This window comes from Solanum verrucosum, unplaced genomic scaffold (assembly GCF_900185275.1).
Source record: "Solanum verrucosum unplaced genomic scaffold, falcon-dt-bn FXZP01000086.1, whole genome shotgun sequence".
NCBI classification, from domain to species: Eukaryota; Viridiplantae; Streptophyta; class Magnoliopsida; order Solanales; family Solanaceae; genus Solanum; species Solanum verrucosum.
The window spans coordinates 382,396-402,079 of NW_026020100.1; the positions used below are offsets into that span (position 1 = coordinate 382,396).

Consider the following 19,684-nt stretch of genomic DNA (forward strand, 5'->3'; position numbering starts at 1 on the left):
TATGTTGTTTCAGTGGATAATCCTTCTGAAGGACTGAAAGTTCGAAGCAAACTATTGAGGAAAACCAGTTTAAGTGACGACTTTTGGAGCCCTCGTACTAGTGCATGTGAGATGGGAGGGAAGCAATTCAGAATTTGTTAATCATGGTAAGTACATACTTTTCACTCTTTTTATTTTCTGATTGAATTTAACATTGCCTGGAACAGGTCTAATTCTTTGGAATCAAACGAGGCAACAATGGTGTGGAAATACAACACCCGCAGAAGATCAATGCTTCAGTTGGAGAACCCAAATTAAGGTAAGTTTCTCACATTTTTGGTAGTGTAAGCATGAATGAATCTTATTCCTTCGACACAATTTGGTCTTAAATTAGTAATATTACATACATTTTAATAAGTTTGTTCTATCATCATAATTACAGTTTATATACAAGCTATGAAATGTTCCTAGAGATCAATAAGCTTTTTTCTCAACCAATCCCTTTACCGGTAAGTTATCAAATTATGTTAGATAGTTTTCTTTTCATTTTTCTTGTAACTAGTTGCTGACTGTTGTGCATTTTTTTTACCAGGAAATGGTAGACTTTCTTGTTGATGTATGGGAGCAGGAGGGGCTTTATGATAGAGCAACCACATAACTCATTATTCTCACCAACTGCAAATTGTGTTATGGAAGTTCTACACAAGTCAAGACATAAAAAAAATCATATAGGGATACCAACAAATGATCAAACTTCAATTTTATTTCCCAATTCAGATTAAACTTTGACTTCTTGTCCTTTTTTTTCACATTAAAACTAGTGCATTTTAAAGGGGTTACTCACAGAAATATCTTTATTGTGCGGTGGTTTTTAATATTTATCTTTAAAATTTAATGGTTATTTTTTTTCTTGATCACTTTAAGTAAAAAAGAAAATGAACGCAAATATCTCTAGTGTGTATATATATATGTATATTATTTAGTATTAAATAAGCTGCTGGTAAAGATTTAAAATATCATAAGGTCAAGATCCAAAATTAAGTATTTAGAGTTATTTACATACCCATAGATATAAAAGCCATTTATCAACTCTGGTTAGTATACTTATGCTATTATTATCTTTCTTAAAAGAAGAGTAAGATTTATCATATTTGGAAATATGAAAAGAATTGGAAGTGGCCGTCCTTTTCTTCAAATATTCAACTCAATTCTTTGATAGTCTTGTGGTGAATTTTGAAGTTGAGAGTAGAAAAGAATTGTGCTAGAGAAATTGGGATTTGGGAGTGGTGGAAGGCCAATGGAGAGAAGAAAGAATAATCGGAGTAATTTCCCTGGATAGTCAGTACCGTACCCATGTTTGGGAAATTACCTAGGAATATCACTTATGTTTGTTTTAGGACCACAATATCACCCAACTTTACCTCAAAATATACTTGACACAAAAAAAATATTATCTCTCTCCTAATAGGATGCCATGTCACAGGAGATAATGTTTTTTTTTGTGTAAGTATATTTTGAGGAAAAGAGATAAAGTTAGGTGATATTGTGGTCCTAAAACAAACATAAGTGATATTTCAAGGTAATTTCCCAAACATGGGTGACTATCCAGGAAAATTACTCGAATAATCGAGAAGCCAAAAGACCATAGTCAAAAGACAAAATTACCCTCACTTTTGATTTAACTATCAAAATTAGAAATCTGTCCAACTTTTGTTACACAATGTACAATAAAATTAAGCTGTGGTCGTCCTACCTTTCATGCTTCTACATAGTAGAGTAGATGGTTCTTGCCCGTGCTAAGCACGGGCCCAACAATTTAATTTATGATATAATTTTATTGTGTTTGATCTTCCTAGGAAATATGTTCGAGAAACCAAGTACCATAATTAACATTTTTATACAAAAAAATTACATTAGACAAAAAATAAAAATACGACCAATAAGTAAAAGCTTTTATAATGATCAATAATCTTAGTGAGCTCTAGCTTTGAAACGATCAAGAAGTTCCTAAATTCTATCAACCTTTTTTTTTATGGTTTTTGTTCTTGCACTTGAACTCCACTCTGAGCAGTCTTTACCCAGGTACAAATATAGTTGTGAACTGCCAGGACATTGTGGGGAGGGAAAATTTTACAGCAATCTCCACCAACCGGCAACATATTCACTAATCTTCATCTTGATCACACTAAATAATATTGATCCACAAAAGTTATGATCAATCTTCTACTCTTAACAAAAACAAACAAATAGTAATAATAATTACCATCAGTAGGTCATTTCTGTGTTTCAATATCTCTTGCTCAAGCACCTCGATCGGAATGTGATCCCTATGTAAGAGGTTTCATCCCATATTAAGATATTTTGTGCAACTTATGAATATGAATCTTGAGATCGAGACAAGACAATCACCTGAAGTTTCATGCGTAGTACTTCCATTCCCCTTTTTGGCTGCATCATTTAGTATTTACAAAGAAGTTGAACTACAATAAGCTCTGCCTTAGACGTCAAAGAAAGAAGCTAGTAATTAATAATAAGTTTCATTATTTGGTTCCACTGGGAAGAAAATCTGCAAGAAAGGATGAAACTTGTTATTTGTAAGATAATAAAAATTAAAACCAGTTAAAGAATGCTCTATATATACTGCTTGTAGGTAAGACTCACCTCCCTTTTGCTTTAAAAATTGGTGCTCGAATAGATGTTTTAGACTACACTCTATAGTATCGATATACCAACACCAAATTAACTATTGCATCATTTAGGAGTTTTCAGAAAAAACAAATCTTTTTGAATGAGATTTGTTAAACCTTGGTTATGACACAAAAAGAATATAGTGCCTAAGTGCTGAAATTGCATTGGAGCTTGATTTGAAAGTTTTGAATGCAAGGTATAGTGTAGAGCCGTCAATATGGGCTAGGCCTGGCAAAACCCGTAGCCCACGTACTAGTATAGTGTCTTAGGAACTAATGTTAAACTAACCTGATTATAGTAACAGGAAAACTTCTATTCACAGCAACATACGTGACCATTAAATCTCATTAGGTGTTCTCTAGAGTGGATCATGAACAAGTAATTACATAAAAGGAATAGTAAATGATGGAGGCAGGCCTCATTGACTTGAACACAGTTGGTGATCCGTTTAACTCTGCTAGCAAATTGGAGTATTCCCTTTAATACAACACATAACTATTATGATTTGGGTATCAATGTAAAATTTCAAACAAAATGAGAATCAACTTGTGTCGATTTGCGCTGCTTCAAATCTTAGTTGTTAAATGAAACTAACACTGTCTTTTTGAAGGAAAAAAAAGGGACATACAATGTATGTAATCTAGAAACGCAACTCAATTGAAGAGATAAAAATATAGAATAGTGCCGCTGGTTTAGAAAAATAAGGAAATACCTAACAGAAAAATGAAACTGAAAACGAGAACTAAAATGTCGAGTAAAGACCTGGCAACAACCAATGGCGTAGCCAAAAATTTCATTAAGGGTGTCCAAACTTTGAATAGTAATTTTTTTTAAAAATGACGATTTAAATTACCAAAACAAATAATCAAGTTAAGCAATAGTTAATTAAATATAATAATATTTTTAATAGAATTACAAGTGTATAATTCAAAACTAACATAAAGACAAAATAAACTACTATTGAAAACATAATTTAAATATATTATTACAATGGTACTCGACGAGGTTTCATACCCTGAAACGTTTTTATAATAGACTCATTAGAAATAGTACGAAATACTTTCTTTTCTGCATAAGACAATATACAACCGTCTAAAAACTCACCATCCATCCGATTTCGCAAATTTTTAATATACTTCATTTCTGAGAAAGAAAACCTTATTCCACAAGGAAAAAATATTAAAATTTAAGAAAATCTTATTCCACAAGGAAAATGTATTAAAATTTAAGGAAATAATTCAATTTTACGTTTATATATAGTATAATTTTTCGACGCAGGGTATCCAATCGGACACCCTGCAGTCTACGTGGCTCTGCCTGGCAACAACCATGAAATGAGACCTGGCAACAATCAACACCTCAAATCACGATGTTCCTAATTCCCCATCATTGGAGACGCTTGGAGAGAAAATATCTGGACAACAATCAATCTCCAAAGGGAATGACAAGAGTTAGGTGAAGGAAACAAGTGATTCTAGATGGACATATTTAGTTGAGGAAGAAGAGCATATTTCTTCACCTGCAAGGAGTAAGTTAAGTCCTCAAATAACCATATTTGCACCTTCAAGTAAGGCAAATCCATTTATGACAGTGAAAATTAATAACTCCACCTAAGATCTTGACCATTACCACCAAGGTATTGGAAAAAATCCATGAGCCAGAAGTTGTAGTTTCAAGACTTAGTCCAACTACAACTTATGATGGTGACTTGGGCAGTGAAATGTTTACGAGGATGATGAGGATGATATGCTAGACATATTATTTGATAAGGTATCTAAGGATAGGGATATCTCTCCTAGGCAACAAAGAAGTGGAAGCAACAAAAGCAAAAAGAAGACACATGAAAGACAACATATAGTTGGGATGGTAAGGTAACTGGGGAATTTATTCCAAGGCACCTACAAATGCGACTGAAAAAGCAAAATCATATGATCGTTTCAACAATAACAAGATCCAATAAATCCAAAAAGAAGTGATGAATTATCAAGTTTTGTTGGACATACTTGACGAGGAAGACAAGAGGGAAATACTTCAGGTTACTTTACATGGAGAATCCATCTCTTTTGATTCTTACATATGCAAAATGAAGTTTGAGGTTGATAACTCAACTTTATTCTTGGATTTTATATTTTTGCATTACTTAAGTATCCTCATTTGTAGTATCATCACAAAGTGTATTATAAACTCTGATGATCATAGAATATCTACTTTTCTCTAGCTCTTATTTTCTTCATGCTTGTTAATTAGTAGAGGTTCGTTAATTACCTCATTAAGATTAGTAAGGTAAGGCCTAGCCCCCCTTGTTTTTACCTTTTTCTTTGAGATCCTTTTCTCTTTATTAATAAATCTAGCCCTAGGCACACCTTGCATAGCGGAATTGCTTAAATTTTTTTTGGATATCCTTTCTTATATATAGTAGTACTAATAAAAAAATTATTTTGCAAAGTTGTAACTATAGAAAACAAAATAGGTAAGTTGCAATTCTCATCTACCTCATGACGGATAATAAATCACTCTAAATTTTTTGAAAATTGGATTTTTTTGTAACGAGCATCAAATAATGTAATTTAGCAACTACTGAAGTAGGTGAAGCTGTGAACTATCATGATTCAAATCCAGACAATTTTAAATAGGATGTCTTACCTTTTTAATTTACTTAAAAAGCTTTGACGGTTAATAGTGATACTTATAAATGTAAAATGGTCAAAATTTTATTCTTTACTTAGAGAAAAAATCAATTTTATTCTTCCTTATACTATTAATTTAAAATTACACTACCATTACTTGAATAATTCAAATATAAATGTAAAAGGTGAACACTTGATCCAATATAATAGCAGACATTTTGTAGAAACAAATATTACGTGGCATGTCATCTCAATGTCCCAACCCATTTTTGCCTCCCCTCCACTTGTTCTTCCGCCATTAATGTTTCTATTCTTATAACAATCACTAATATTGTGTGGTTAAAAAGGGTGAACTGTTGTGCTTAAATGAGATGAATATTACTTATCTAGATGAAAATAATTAGTGATGGAAGAACCAGTAAAAAGAAGAGGTAAAATGCGTTTTTAGGATATTGAGGTAGGATGTCATGTAGTGTTCATCTCATCTTTTTTTTTTCAAAAAGAAGAAGATGAAGGTGTTTATGTAATTGGTAATCTTTATTTTGGTTGATTGTCTATTTTTGGTCTCAATAAGGAGTTTTTTGAGCTTGAAAGATTCAAATATTAAATTCCCAATAGTTTTCAACCATACCCACGTGTAGAGTCTTGAAATATAGAGGTATCTTCTTGATTCTTTCATCTTTTCGCTTAAAGCTTGTGCTTTTTTTTTCTTTTTTCTTCTACTATGATTGATTTAGTCCATTAAGAGCATATTTTGTGACTATCTGTTGAGGCAGAATATCTATTCAAAGGATAGTTTATGTAGGATGGTCTTTGTCTGATGTTTTTAATCTTCTAGTTTTTCAGAAACACGGTGCTTTTTCCAAGCTTCATATCCAAGTAGAAATAAATCATCTATGCTTTTATCATGTGGGGAAAATGGAAAGAGGATTTGTGTCACTACCGCTTTTGAAAATTTTGAGCAGAGGAATCATTCTTCCACTGAAATCTTTATTGATAAATTCCTCTTTGAGGTATTCAAGCGTCTACCCAGTGGCAGTGAGACAAGTGCTTATGCTTGTGTTTCTAAGCGATGGCTCACACTTTTAAGCAGTGTTCACAAGGATGAGATCACAGAATCTAAGAGATATCTTGCCAGGTCCCTTGTTGGTAGGAAAGTCACAGTTTCCAGACTTGCTGCTATTGCCATTAGAACTTCAAAACATGGAGGTTTAGCAAAGATATCTATTCGGGGAAACAACGTTTGTCGTGGTGTGACTGATGTTGGTTTCAAGGATATTTCTCGAGGTTTCCCTACGCTCAGAGAACTTTCCTTGTGGAATGTGTCTTCTGTTGGTGATGAAAGTTTATCTGAGATTGTCCATGGATGTCATTTGTTAGAGAAACTTGATCTTTTCCAATGCCCAAGAAATAGAGGTATTCTTGATTCTTTCATGTTTTCGCATAAAGCTTGTGCTTTTATCTTATTTTTTATTTCCCTTTTAAACTTTTGGGGTTCTACATTTTGCACTAAAATTGGTTCTTGATTGTGTAGTGAAGATGCTTTGCCTTTTTTTCTTTTCTTTTCTTTTCTTTCTTTTTCTATGATTGATTTAGTCCATTACACACCCAATTTCTACTGTAAGCCACATCCACGGGGAGCCTCAGAATTAGTCTGGATGCCTCGGAACCTAAACAAAGGTTTATTCTAGACCAAACTAAACATTTTGGGACTAACTGCACTGAAGAAATTCTCATTCGAGCTTGTTTACTCAGAATATTGACTAAAGTCAAACTTAGGCCTTAACTTGAAAGTTAAAACGCTTAATCACATTGACTTACACTGAAAGTCTCGGGAGTTGTGTCAACTATGCTACTAGCCTAAAATGACCCTTCAGGACCTGATGGAAACGTCAGAATTGGATTCTGAGGTCATCTTCCTAAACTTCTAATAAAAATTGACAGTTCAAGGTTCAAAAGCTCCAAAATAGTAAAACTCGTATAATTTTTTTTTAAATGATGTTGATATTATATTTCGAAATGATTTTCGTTACACCATCAATATCTGTAAAGCTTTCATAGCAAAATTTATTTACTTCTGTACTTCCATCCAATTGATGTAGCCTATTTTTTAGGTCCGGGTGGTTCTACATGTCTGGAGCATAGGAGTCCTAATGCGGTGAATGAGAGTCGAATGATGAATTCATCTAGGACACACACTTGTGAGCCTACTCTTGTTCCTTCCCGGAAGTAAGTACCCCCTTCATCGTGTACAATTATTACTAATTTGAATTCAGCACATGCCTATTTTTTTATGGCCCATCATTGCTAGTATTCAACTGTCTGATTAACCTACTATTTGGAATTTTCCTATTGATAAGTACGGAAACATATATAATACATTTTTTCAACAACGTAATATTGGTCCATGAGGAGATGGCCTAGTGGTTAAGGCATAGGACTAACAACTTGGACATTCTAGGTTTGAATACCAGCTAAAACTCATGGTGCATCCATCTAATCTAGCCTTACTGGGCAGCATTACCTTGTCAATATGTGCTTGTGGGATGGATAAGTTGTCCAATGAATTATTTGGGGTACATGCAAGTTGGTAGGGACACCGTTAGTATTGCTAAAGTAATGAGTAGGCGCTGAAAATATATATGACATAAGGATAATCTGAATGTGTACTGCTTAGTCATATGATAATTGATCTAATCTCTCTTCCTCTTTGCATTTCAGGGGAAGTTTTAACATCTTAGGTGCTTTAAAATTTGTACCTGGGATGCTCAATAGCTGTATTTGGGCTCATCCTCCTTCTTATTTTTTTAGTTTACTTCAAAATTCTAAGGAGACATTGATCTTTTTACACAAGGGGTTGTTCCTCTAGAAAGAAATTGCTAGCTAGATTATCAATTTTGCTTTCCTTTTTGAATATTTATTGCATGTTGTGGCATTTAATTCTCATAAATACTGCCTGTATCTTTTATGCATACATAGTCCTTTTCTTGTTTTAAAAATATTCAGCCTTTTCTCTTCCTTTTAGATATTGCATGCTGGGCTATTATGTTGATGCACCAGTGGATTGGTGTTGTGAAGAATGTGATATTGGCAAAGGGATAATGTCTTCATCAAGCGGACCAGAAATTGTGCATTGTGAGGGATCCAAGTTACATGCTTCTGAAAAGATTTGTCAGAGTATTATGCAACCAAAGAAACATAGTAAGTTTCCTAGTAGACATCATTTTAACTGGGAAAAAGAGGTACGGACCGGGAAAATGAGATATCTACCTGTTGAAGAAGCACTTGGTTTGTCATCAAGCACCAAGAAATATGGATCTCCGCTAATCGATACGGTCTCCTCAAGAGTTGTGTCAACCAAATCCATGGCAACTATGACTCGAGGGATTTTTAGCAAGCCTAGAGCTCAAATTTCAAACTCTTTTCGTGAGAAGAGAAAAATGCAGCTGCCTTTAGGATCAACAGGATATACGAAACCTCAAAATCTTCAAATTGCCGAAAACACTGAACATAGCGAAAAAATAGTACAATTATCTAAAGGTTAAGTGTTCACCAACATATTTTGTATTAATTACTTGATTTGATTTTCCTCTTCTTATACCTTAATTATTCTTCAGAAATTTCATTTTCTAGCATATACTCTAAATTTTATTTTTTTTAAATGATGTTGATATATCTAGAGTTGTTATTATCTTTCAAAATAATTTCCGTTACACCATCAATATCTATAAAGCTGTCATAGCAAAATTTATTTACTTATGTACTTCCATCCAATTAATGTAGCCTCTTTTTTAGGTCCGAATGGTTCTACTAGTCTGGAGCATAGGAGTCCTGATGTTGTGAATAAGAGTCGAATGATGAATTCATCTATGACACACCCTTGTGATCATGCTCTAGTTCCTTCCCAGAAGTAAGTATCCTTCATAGTATACAGTTATTACTAATTTAAATTCAGCTCATGTCTGTTTCTAGATGGCCCATCTTTGCTAGTAGTCAGCTGACTGATTAACCTAATCTTTGTAATTTCCTTATTGATAAGTACGGAAACATATATAATACATTTTGTCAACAATGTAATGTTGGTCCACGAGGAGATGGCCATGTGGTTAAGGCATAAGACTAACAACTTCGACATTCTAGGTTTGAATCCCAGCTACAACACATGGTGCGCCCATCTGATCTAGCCTTACTGGGAATCATTAACGTGTCAATATGTGTTTGTGGGATGGACTAGTTGTCCAATGAATTACTTGGGGTACATGAAAGTTGGTTGAGACGCCATTAGTATCGCTAAAATAATGAGTAGGGCACTGAAGAATATATGACATAATAATAATCTGAATGTGTACTGCTTAGTCAGATGTTAATTGATCTAATCTCTCTTCCTCTTTGCATTTCAGGGGAAGTTCTGTCATCTTAGGTGCTTTGGAATTTGTACCTGGGATGCTCATTAGTTGTATCAAGGCTCATCCTTGTAACACCCCGTATTCAAAATAGACAAAAAATGCAGATTTTGAGAAGTTGCAGGTGCAACTTACGGTCACCATCCATGGACCGTAGGTCAGACCACGGCCCGTGCTGGTGGACCGTGGTTCACCGCTGCAACCCCTCCCCAGCCAGCTCAGAAAATTGGTTAAGTCTCGACTCACGGACAGACCCACGGTCCGTAGATCAGACCACGGTTCGTGGTCTGTGTCCGTGGATCAATACCTCCTTTACCCAGCCTCTGACATGAACTACGATTGACCATCACAGACCGTCATTCGATCCACGGTCCGTAGGTCTGACCGTAGATCGAAGAATAGTAGTCAGTTAGCTGAAAATTCTGATGGGTCAACTTCAGATGGTCATAACTTTTAGCACAAAATGAATTATGTGTCCCATGACCTATGGTTAGATAGATAATTGAATTATATTTCCAACGCCACCGAGTTTGCTAAATTCCGACCTCCGAGTAAAAATTTATGCCCGTTTTAGTGAAGCCCTGTCGGGCAGACTCCATCTACGGACCCAATCGACGGACCGTCGATTGATTGACGGACCGTCAGTCAGGTCCGTCAGTCACTCCGACAGCAGCTAATTTAAGGGTCTTTTGGTCTTTTCCTATTTCGTTTAACCCCTAAGATACGTCGTTTAGACCCTAAATCATGAGGTTTTAATTAGTTTAAACCTAGAAACATAACTAGAACTTACCTAAGTCAAATTCATTAATCAAAACTTAGAAAATTAGAAGCAAGAAGGGAGAAAAAGGTCAAGAACCCTAGTTCAAGAACACAGCAAGTTTCCTTCAGTTTCAGCCCCGAAATCGAAAGATTTCTCCGTGGAATTCGTCACCAGGTATGTGGGATTTCACTAGTGGGTTCCTTTCGCTCATTAGGTCCCTAGAATTCAGTCAGATTCTTGATTCCATGATTATGAACAAACCTAGGGTTTCTAGAATTACAGCAGATCATCATGAATTAGTTATTTAAATGTTCCAAATCAGATTATCATGTTATTGCTCAGCTTATCGCATGAATTTCAGAACCCTAGCTATGTATTTCTTTAGTTCTTGAATTACACATGCTAGGTCAGATATTTCAGTATTCAGTTTTACATGCCTCAGTTTATGAATGCATCATTATCAGATTAATTGTTGCATTCTCAGTTTGCATGTTCAGTTTCGAGCTATCCAGTATTTATAGAAACTCAGTCATAATGTGTTAACTACTTAATTCATTGGGAGTAGCATAGTACCGAGTTGGACAAGGGTTTCAACGTACCCATATAGTCCCAGAACTACGAGCCACGTAGGTGTAAGTCCCCTCTGTGGGCAACATCAGTTTAGTGATCACGCCAGCATGCCTTTATACCTCTGGCAGGGTATATTGGGTCCTCTCGATGGGGCGTATACATCAGACTCCACATTTAGCTCATGTGGTTTTATGTCGGTTATTAGTAGCTCCCACAGTTCAGTCAGACTCTATTGCATTGACCACATTTACAGTTCATTCAGTATTCAGTCAGCATGTTATAAATTTGGTCATTGCATCAGTTAGCTCAGTATTCAGTATTTTCAGTATCTATATCATGTTCAGATTATTTCATTGTTTTATTGCTTTGTTCAGTTATATGTTCTTTCAGCTTTACTCCATCCTGCATGCTCAGTACCTTTCAAGTACTGACGCATACGTGCGCTACATCTTCTCGTGATGTAGGTTCAGGTTCTCAGCATCCAGATCACGCTTAGATCGATTCCCGATCTTCAGTTCAGCAGAATCAGTTGGTGAGTCCTCATTCTTCGGGGACAATAGTCATGAGTTTCTTTTCAGTGTTTTAGTCTTTAGTTTCAGTTTTGCTAGATCTAGTTGGGGCATGTCCCAACATTTCTAGTCAGTTTAGAGGCTTATTTCAGACATAGTTAGATTCAGCTTAGTGTTTTGAGTTTGATATTTCTTTTGTATTAAACTCTCAGATTTCATATATTCAGTTATAGTATATGGGTATTCCCCATCTTTTCAGATTTAATTATGAATTAGCTTCCGCATCAGTTTATTTTCTTTAGTATGCTCATGATCATGCCAGCAGGGTTAGCTTGGGATCACTTGTGGTCCTAGGTCCCGTGTCCGCGCCTTGGGGGTAGCTCGGGGCGTGACAATCCTCCTTCTAGAGCTAGACGTAAGGTGTATGAGTTCTCAGGTCTTTTTCGTGATACTCTTAAATTTGAACTTGTTCCCCGTGGGGATATTTGGGAAAGTCTATTTAACAATCATATTCCGAGTAAAGAAGATATAGGACTGTATTTTTTTGCAAGTGAGAAAGAAAGGTTAGCTTCTGCCTTATATATCTATCCGTAAAAGGGCAATGGGTTGCAAAGTAGAAGTACCCCTTTGCCCAAGAACATTTTTACTAGAAATTGATTCTCATTTCCCATTATATGTAGGTCTGAGAGATATATTGCTCTAGTGAAGTTCATGCGTAGCAAGGATTTGGTGATGAGAACGCTTATAAATGATGTTGAGCTCCATATACTTGCATCCGCAACCATGTGCACTGATTCTCAAAGTACGTCTATAATTTCTATGTTCTTTTCTCATTTTTGATGAATTTTTAGGTAATAATATATTTACCTGTGTATTCAGAAGATTATGCCTTTTTAAAGTGGGTTACTTGTTTGGTTCCATTTGTTCATCAAGTTTTTTGCTCTATAACAGATTGTCCAAAACAAGATGGTAACAACAGCTAGAGTGTGTCTAATGATATAACATTTAAGTAAAAAACAACAAACTTAAATAGAATACTTGGAATGCACTGGTGGATATGCTCACAGCAGGAAAAATGTGAATTACTTGGGGATTTTCCTAGGATTGGTATGAAAATCCGCATGAACCTTATTTTCTTGCAAATCTTCATATTAATTTCCAGGAAAATTCCCATGTAATATATTATGAGAGAAGAAGAGAACTTGATTTTGCTGATTATGATTTAGCTTTCCGTATCTGATAACATTTTGTCTCCACATATCATTCTGTTCATATGGTAATCTTAATTCCAATCAAGTGTCTGTCAACTTCTAAATTTCTTGGGTTTTCTATGTGAACTTGCAGAAAAAAAATGTGAAATTTGTGGCGACATAGATTTTGACAAAGCAATTACTACATGTTATAAGTGTAACAATGTTGACGTGCATCGGTAAGTTCTCTCTCTTTTCGTAGCATGAAAAGGTGGACAATTAGTTAGAAAATCCGAAAGTCATGTCTCTCTTTCAAGCTTCATCACCTTGTGTCATATCTATATGCTCTTTGTAAATCTCAAACATTGGCCCAATCCCAAACCCCTTTTTTTAGTTTACTTGACATTTCTAAGAGAGATGTTGATCTTTTTACACAAGGGGTTGCTCCTGTTGAAGGAAATTGCTAGTTAGATTATCAGTTTTTCTTTCCTTTTTGAATCATTTTTTTCATGTTGTGGCAGTTAATTCTCATAAATACTGCCTATATCTTTTATGCATACATAGTCCTCTTCTTGTTTTAAATATTTTGTGTTTTTCTCTTCCTTTAAGATATTGCATGTTGGGCTGTTGTGTTGATGCACCAATGGATTGGTGTTGTGAAGAATCTGATATTAGGAAAGGGATAATGTCTACATCAAGTGGACTAGAAAATGTGCATTATGAGGGATCCAAGTTACATGCCTTTGAAAAGATTTGTCAGAGTATTGTGCAGCCAAATAAACATAGTAAGTATCCTCGTGCATATCGTATTAATGGGGAAAAGAAGGTACAGACCGGAAAAATGAGATATCTACCTGTTGAAGAAGCACTTGGTCTTTCATCAAGCATCAAGAAATATGGATCTACGCTGATAAATACGGTCTCCTCAAGAGTTGTGTCAACCAAATCCATAGCAACCATGACTCGAGCGATTTTTAGCAAACCTAGAGCTCAAATTTCAAACTCTTTTCGTGAGAAGAGCAAAGTGCAACAGCCTTTAGCATCAACAAGATATACTAAACCTCAAAATCTTCGAATTGCCAAAAACACTGAACATAGAAAAAAAAATGTTCAAGTATCTAAAGGGTAAGTGTTCACCACAATATTTTGTATTAATTACTTGATTTGATTTGTCCTCTTCTTATACCTTTATTCTTCAGAAATTTCATTTTCTAGCTTATACTCTAAATAGTTTTTTTTCTTTTAATGATGTTGATATATCAAGAGTTGTTATTATCTTTCAAAATAATTTTCGTTACACCATCAACATCTATAAAGCTCTCATAGAAAAATTTCTTTACTTCTGTACTTCCATCAAATTGATGTAGCCTATTTTTTTAGGTCCGGGTGGTTCTACCAGTCTTGAGCGTATGAGTCCTGATGATTTGAATAAGAGTCGAATGATGAATTTATCTATGACACACCCTTGTGATCCTTCTCTAGTTCTTTCCCGAAAGTAAGTACCTTTCATCTTGTACAGTTATTACTAATCCAAATTTAGCTCATGTTTGCTTTTGGATGGCCCATCTTTGCTAGTAGTCAGCTGACTGATTAACTACTCTTTGTAATTTCCTTATTGATAAATATGAAAACATATATAATACATTTTTTCAACAACAAAATGTTGGTCCATGATGAGATGGCATAGTGGTTAAGGCATAGGACTAACAACTTGGACATTCTAGGTTTGAATCCCAGCTACAACACATAGTGCGCCCATCTGATCTAGACTTACTGGGAAGCATTAGCGTGTCAATATGTGTTTGTGGGATGGACTAGTTGCCCAATGAATTAGTTGGGGTACATGCAAGTTGGTTGGGACGCCATTAGTATCGATAAAATAATGAGTAGGGCACTGAAGAATATATGACATAATGATAATCTGAATGTGTACTGCTTAGTCAGATGATAATTGATCTAATCTCTCTTCCTCTTTGCATTTCAGGGGAAGTTCTGACATCTTAGGTGCTTTGGAATTTGTACATGGGATACTCAATAGTTGTATCCAGGCTCATCCTCCTTCTAGAGTTAGACGTAAGATGTATGAGTTCTCAGGTCATTTGCCTGATACTCTTAAATTTGAACTTGTTCCCCATGGGGATACTTGGGAAAGTTTATTTAACAATCACATTCCGAGTAAAGAAGATATATGACTGTATTTTTTTGCAAGTGAGAAAAAAAGGTCAGCTTCTGCCTTATATATTTATCTGTAAATGGGCAATGGGTCGCAAAGTAGAACTCCCCCCTTGCCCAGGAAGGTTTTTACTAGAAACTGATTCTCATTTCCCATTATATGTAGGTCTGAGAGATATATTTCTCTAGTGGACTTCATGTGTAGCAAGGATTTGGTGATGAGAATGCTTATTAATGATGTTGGGCTCCTTATACTTGCATCCACAGCCATGTGCACTGATTCTCAAAGTACGTTTATAATTTCTATATTTTTTCCTCATTTTCAATGAATTTTTAGGTAATAATACATTTACTTGTGTATGCAGAAGATTATGACTTTTTAAAGTGGGTATATTTGTTTGGTTTCATTTGTTCATCAAGGTTTTTGCTCTATAATAGATTGTCCAAAAGAAGATGTTAACAACGGCTAGGGTGTGTCAAATGTTATAACATTTAAGTAAAAAACAACAAACTTAAATAGAATACTTGTAATGCACTGGTGGATATGTTTCTGCTATATATTATGAGAGAAGAAGAGAACTTGATTTTACTGATTATGATTTAGCTTTCGGTATCTGATAACATTTTGTCTCCACATATCATTATGTTCATATGGTAATCTTAATTCCAATCAAGTATCTGTCAACTTCTAAATTTCTTGTGTTTTCTATGTGAACTTGCAGAAAAAATGTGAAATTTGCGGTGACACGGGTTTTGAAAAAGCAATTACTACCTGTTATCAGTGTAACAATGTTGACGTGCATTAGTAAGTTTTCTCTCTCTCTTTCTCTTTTCGTAGCATGAAAATGTGGACAATTAGTTAGAAAATCTAAAAGTCATGTCTCTCTTTCAAGCTTCATCACTTTGTGTCATATCTATATGTTCTTTGTAAATCTCAAACATTGGCCCAATCCCAAACCCTTTTTTTTAAGTTTACTTGACATTTCTAAGATAGATGTTGATCTTTTTACAAAAGGGGTTGCTCCTCTTGAAGGAAATTGCTAGTTAGATTATCAGTTTTGCTTTCCTTTTTGAATTTTTTTTCATGTTGTGGCAGTTAATTCTCATAAATACTGCCTATATCTTTTATGCATATATAGTCCTCTTCTTGTTTTAAATATTCTATTTTTTTCTCTTCCTTTAAGATATTGCATGTTGGGTTGTTGTGCTGATGCACCAGTGAATTGGTGTTGTGAAGAATCTGATATTAGGAAAGGGATAATGTCTACATCAAGTGGACTAGAAAATGTGCATTATGAGGGATCCAAGTTACATGCCTTTGAAAAGATTTGTCAGAGTATTGTGCAGCCAAAGAAACATAGTAAGTATCCTCGTGCATATCGTATTAATGGGGAAAAGAAGGTACAGACCGGGAAAATGAGATATCTACCTGTTGAAGAAGCACTTGGTCTGTCATCAAGCATTAAGAAATATGGATCTACTCTGATAAATACGGTCTCCTCAAGAGTTGTGTCAATCAAATCCATAGCAACCATGACTCGAGCGATTTTTAGCAAGCCTAGAGCTAAAATTTCAAACTCTTTTCGTGAGAAGAGCAAAGTGCAGCTTCCTTTAGCATCAACGGGATATACTAAACCTCAAAATCTTCGAATTGCCAAAAACACTGAACATAGCAAAAAAATGTTCAAGTATCTAAAGGTTAAGTGTTCACTACAATATTTTGTATAAATTACTTGATTTGTTTTGTCCTCTTCTTATACCTTTATTCTTCAGAAATTTCATTTTCTAGCATATACTCTAAATAGTTTTTTTTTAAATGATGTTGATATATCTAGAGTTGTTATTATCTTTCAAAATAATTTTCGTTACACCATCAACATCTATAAAGCTTTCATAGAAAAATTTCTTTACTTCTGTACTTCCACCCAATTGATGTAGCCTATTTTTTAGGTTCAGGTGGTTTTACCAGTCTTGAGCATACGATCCTAATGATTTGAATAAGAATCGAATAATGAATTCATCTACGACTTACCATTGTGATCCTTCTCTAGTTCCTTCCCGGAAGTAAGTACCCTTAATCGTGTACAGTTATTACTAATTCAAATTTAGCTCATGTCTGTTTTTGGATGGCCCATCTTTGCTAGTAGTCAGTTGACTGATTAACTACTCTTTGTAATTTCCTTATTGATAAATACGAAAACATATATAATACATTTTTTCAACAACATAATGTTGGTCCATGAGGAGATGACCTAGTGGTTAAGGCATAAGACTAACAGCTTGGACATTCTAGTTTTGAATCCCAGCTACAACACATTGTGCCCCCATGTGATCTAGCCTTACTTTGAAGCATTACCGTGTCAATATGTACTTGTGGGATGGACAAGTTGCCCAATGAATTAGTTGGGGTACATGCAAGTTGGTTGGGACGCCATTAGTATCGCTAAAATAATGATTAGGGCACTAAAGAATATATGGCATAATGATAATCTGAATGTGTACCGCATAGTCAAATGATAAATGATCTAATCTCTCTTTCTTTTTTACATTTCAGGGGAGGTTTTGACATCTTAGGTGTTTTGGAAATTTTACCTGGGATGCTCAATAGTTGTATCCAGGCTCATCCTCTTTCTAGAGTTAGACGTAAGGTGTATGAGTTCTCAGGTTTTGTGCCTGATACTCTTGAATTTGAACTTGTTCCCCATGGAGATATTTGGGAAAGTCTATTTAACAACCATATTCCTAGTAAAGAAGATATAGGACTGTATTTTTTTGCAAGTGAGAAAAAAAGGTCAGCTTTTGCCTTATATATCTATCCGTAAAGGGGCAAGGGGTTGCAAAGTAGAAGTCCCCCCTTGCAAAGGAACGTTTTTACTAGAAATTGATTCTCATTTCCCATTATATGTAGGTTTGAGAGATATATTGCTCTAGTGAAGTTCATGCGTAGCAAAGATTTGCTAATGAGAATGCTTATAAATGACGTTGAGCTCTTTATACTTGTATCCACAGCCCTGTGCAGTGATTCTCAAAGTACGTCTATAATTTCTATGTTTTTCTCATTTTCAATGATTTTTTAGGTTGTACATTTACCTGTGTATGCAGATTATTATGCCTTTTGAAAGTGGGGATACTTGTTTGGTTTCATTTGTGCATCAAGGTTTTTGCTCTATAACAGATTGTCCAAAAGAAGTTGTTAAAGGCAACTAGAGTGTGTCTAATGGTATAACATTTAAGTAAAAAATAACAAACTTAAATAGAATACTTGGAATGCGCTGGTGGATATGCTTCTGTTATATATTATGAAAGAAGACGAGAACTTGATTTTGTTGGTTATGATTTAGCTTTCCGTATTTGATGACATTTTGTCTCCACATATATTGTTCATATGGTAATCTTAATTCCAATTAAGAGTCTGTCAACTTCTAAATTTCTTATGTTTTCTATGTGTACCTGCAGAAAAAAATTGTGAAATTTGCGGTGATACAGGTTTTGAAAAAGCAATTCTACATGTTATCAGTGTAACAATGTTGACGTGCATCGATAATTCTCTCACCCTCCTCTCTCTCTGTCTTTTCTTAGTATGAAAAGGTAGACAATCAGTTAGAAAATCTGAAAGCCATGATTCTCTATCAAGCTTCATCACCTTGTGTCAAATCTATATGTTCTTTGTAAACCTCAAACATTGGCCCAATCCCAAACCCCCTTTTATTTAGTTTACTTGACATTTCTAAGAGAGAAGTTGATCTTTTTACACAAGGGGTTGTTCCTCTTGAAGGAAATTGCTAGTTAGATTATCAGTTTTGCTTTCCTTTTTGAATTTTTTTGCATGTTGTGGCATTTAATTCTCATAAATACTGCCTGTATCTTTTATGCATACATAATCCTCCTTTTGTTTTAAAAAAATTCTACTTTTTTCTCTTCCTTTCAGATATTGCATGCTGGGATATTATGTTGATGCACCAATGGATTGGTGTTGTGAAGAATGTGATATTGGCAAAGGGATAATGTCTTCATCAAGTGGACTAGAAAAAGTGCAGTATGAGGGATCCAAGTTACATCCCTGTGAAAAGATTTGTCAGAGTACTGTGCAACCAAAGAAACATAGTAAGTTTCCTGATGGACATCGTATTAACTGGGAAAAGGAGGTACAGACCTGGAAAATGAGATATCTACCTGTTGAAGAAGCACTTGGTCTGTCATTAAGCATCAAGAAATATGGATCTCCGTTGATAAATACGGTCTCCTCAAGAGTTGTGTCAACCAAACCCATGGCAACTCTGACTCGAAGGATTTTTACCAAGCCTAGAGCTCAAAATTCTTCCTAATGAATGCCTCTTTGAGATTTTCAAATGTCTTTCCAGTGGTCAAGAGAGAAGTGCTAGTGCTTGTGTTCCCAAGTGATGGCTTACACTTTTAAGCAACATTCGCAAGGATGAGATTGCAAAATTTAATGGATATCTTAACATGTCCTTTGTTGGTAGGAAAGCCATAGATGTAACACTTGCTGCTATTGCTGTTGGAACTGTAAACTGTGGAGGTTTAGCAAAGCTATCCATTCAGGGAAATTGGTGTGACTGATGTTGATCTCAAGGCTATTGCTCAAGGTTGCCCTACTCTCAAAGAACTTTCCTTATCGAATGTGTCATCTGTTAGTGATGAAGGCTTGTCTGAGATTGCTCATGGTTGTCATTTATTAGAGAAGCTTGATCTTTTCCAATGCCCAAGAATTACTAATAAGTCTTTGTTAGGTATAGCAAAGAATTGTCTCAATCTCAACTCTTTGTCA

At 35.0% G+C, this 19,684-nt stretch overlaps 1 protein-coding gene and 1 pseudogene across 1 annotated transcript; both read left to right on the forward strand.

Annotated features, from left to right (window-relative positions):
• LOC125824965 (uncharacterized) lies at positions 1-637 on the forward strand (annotated as a pseudogene).
• Positions 638-6,190: 5,553 nt separating this feature from the next.
• On the forward strand, positions 6,191-18,903 carry LOC125824966 (uncharacterized). The gene is made up of 6 exons (XM_049504315.1): positions 6,191-6,710; positions 9,090-9,204; positions 17,453-17,689; positions 17,807-17,932; positions 17,976-18,097; positions 18,827-18,903. The coding sequence occupies exons 1-6, from the start codon at positions 6,191-6,193 to the stop codon at positions 18,901-18,903; spliced, it is 1,197 nt and encodes a 398-aa protein (XP_049360272.1).
• Positions 18,904-19,684: the final 781 nt, after the last annotated feature.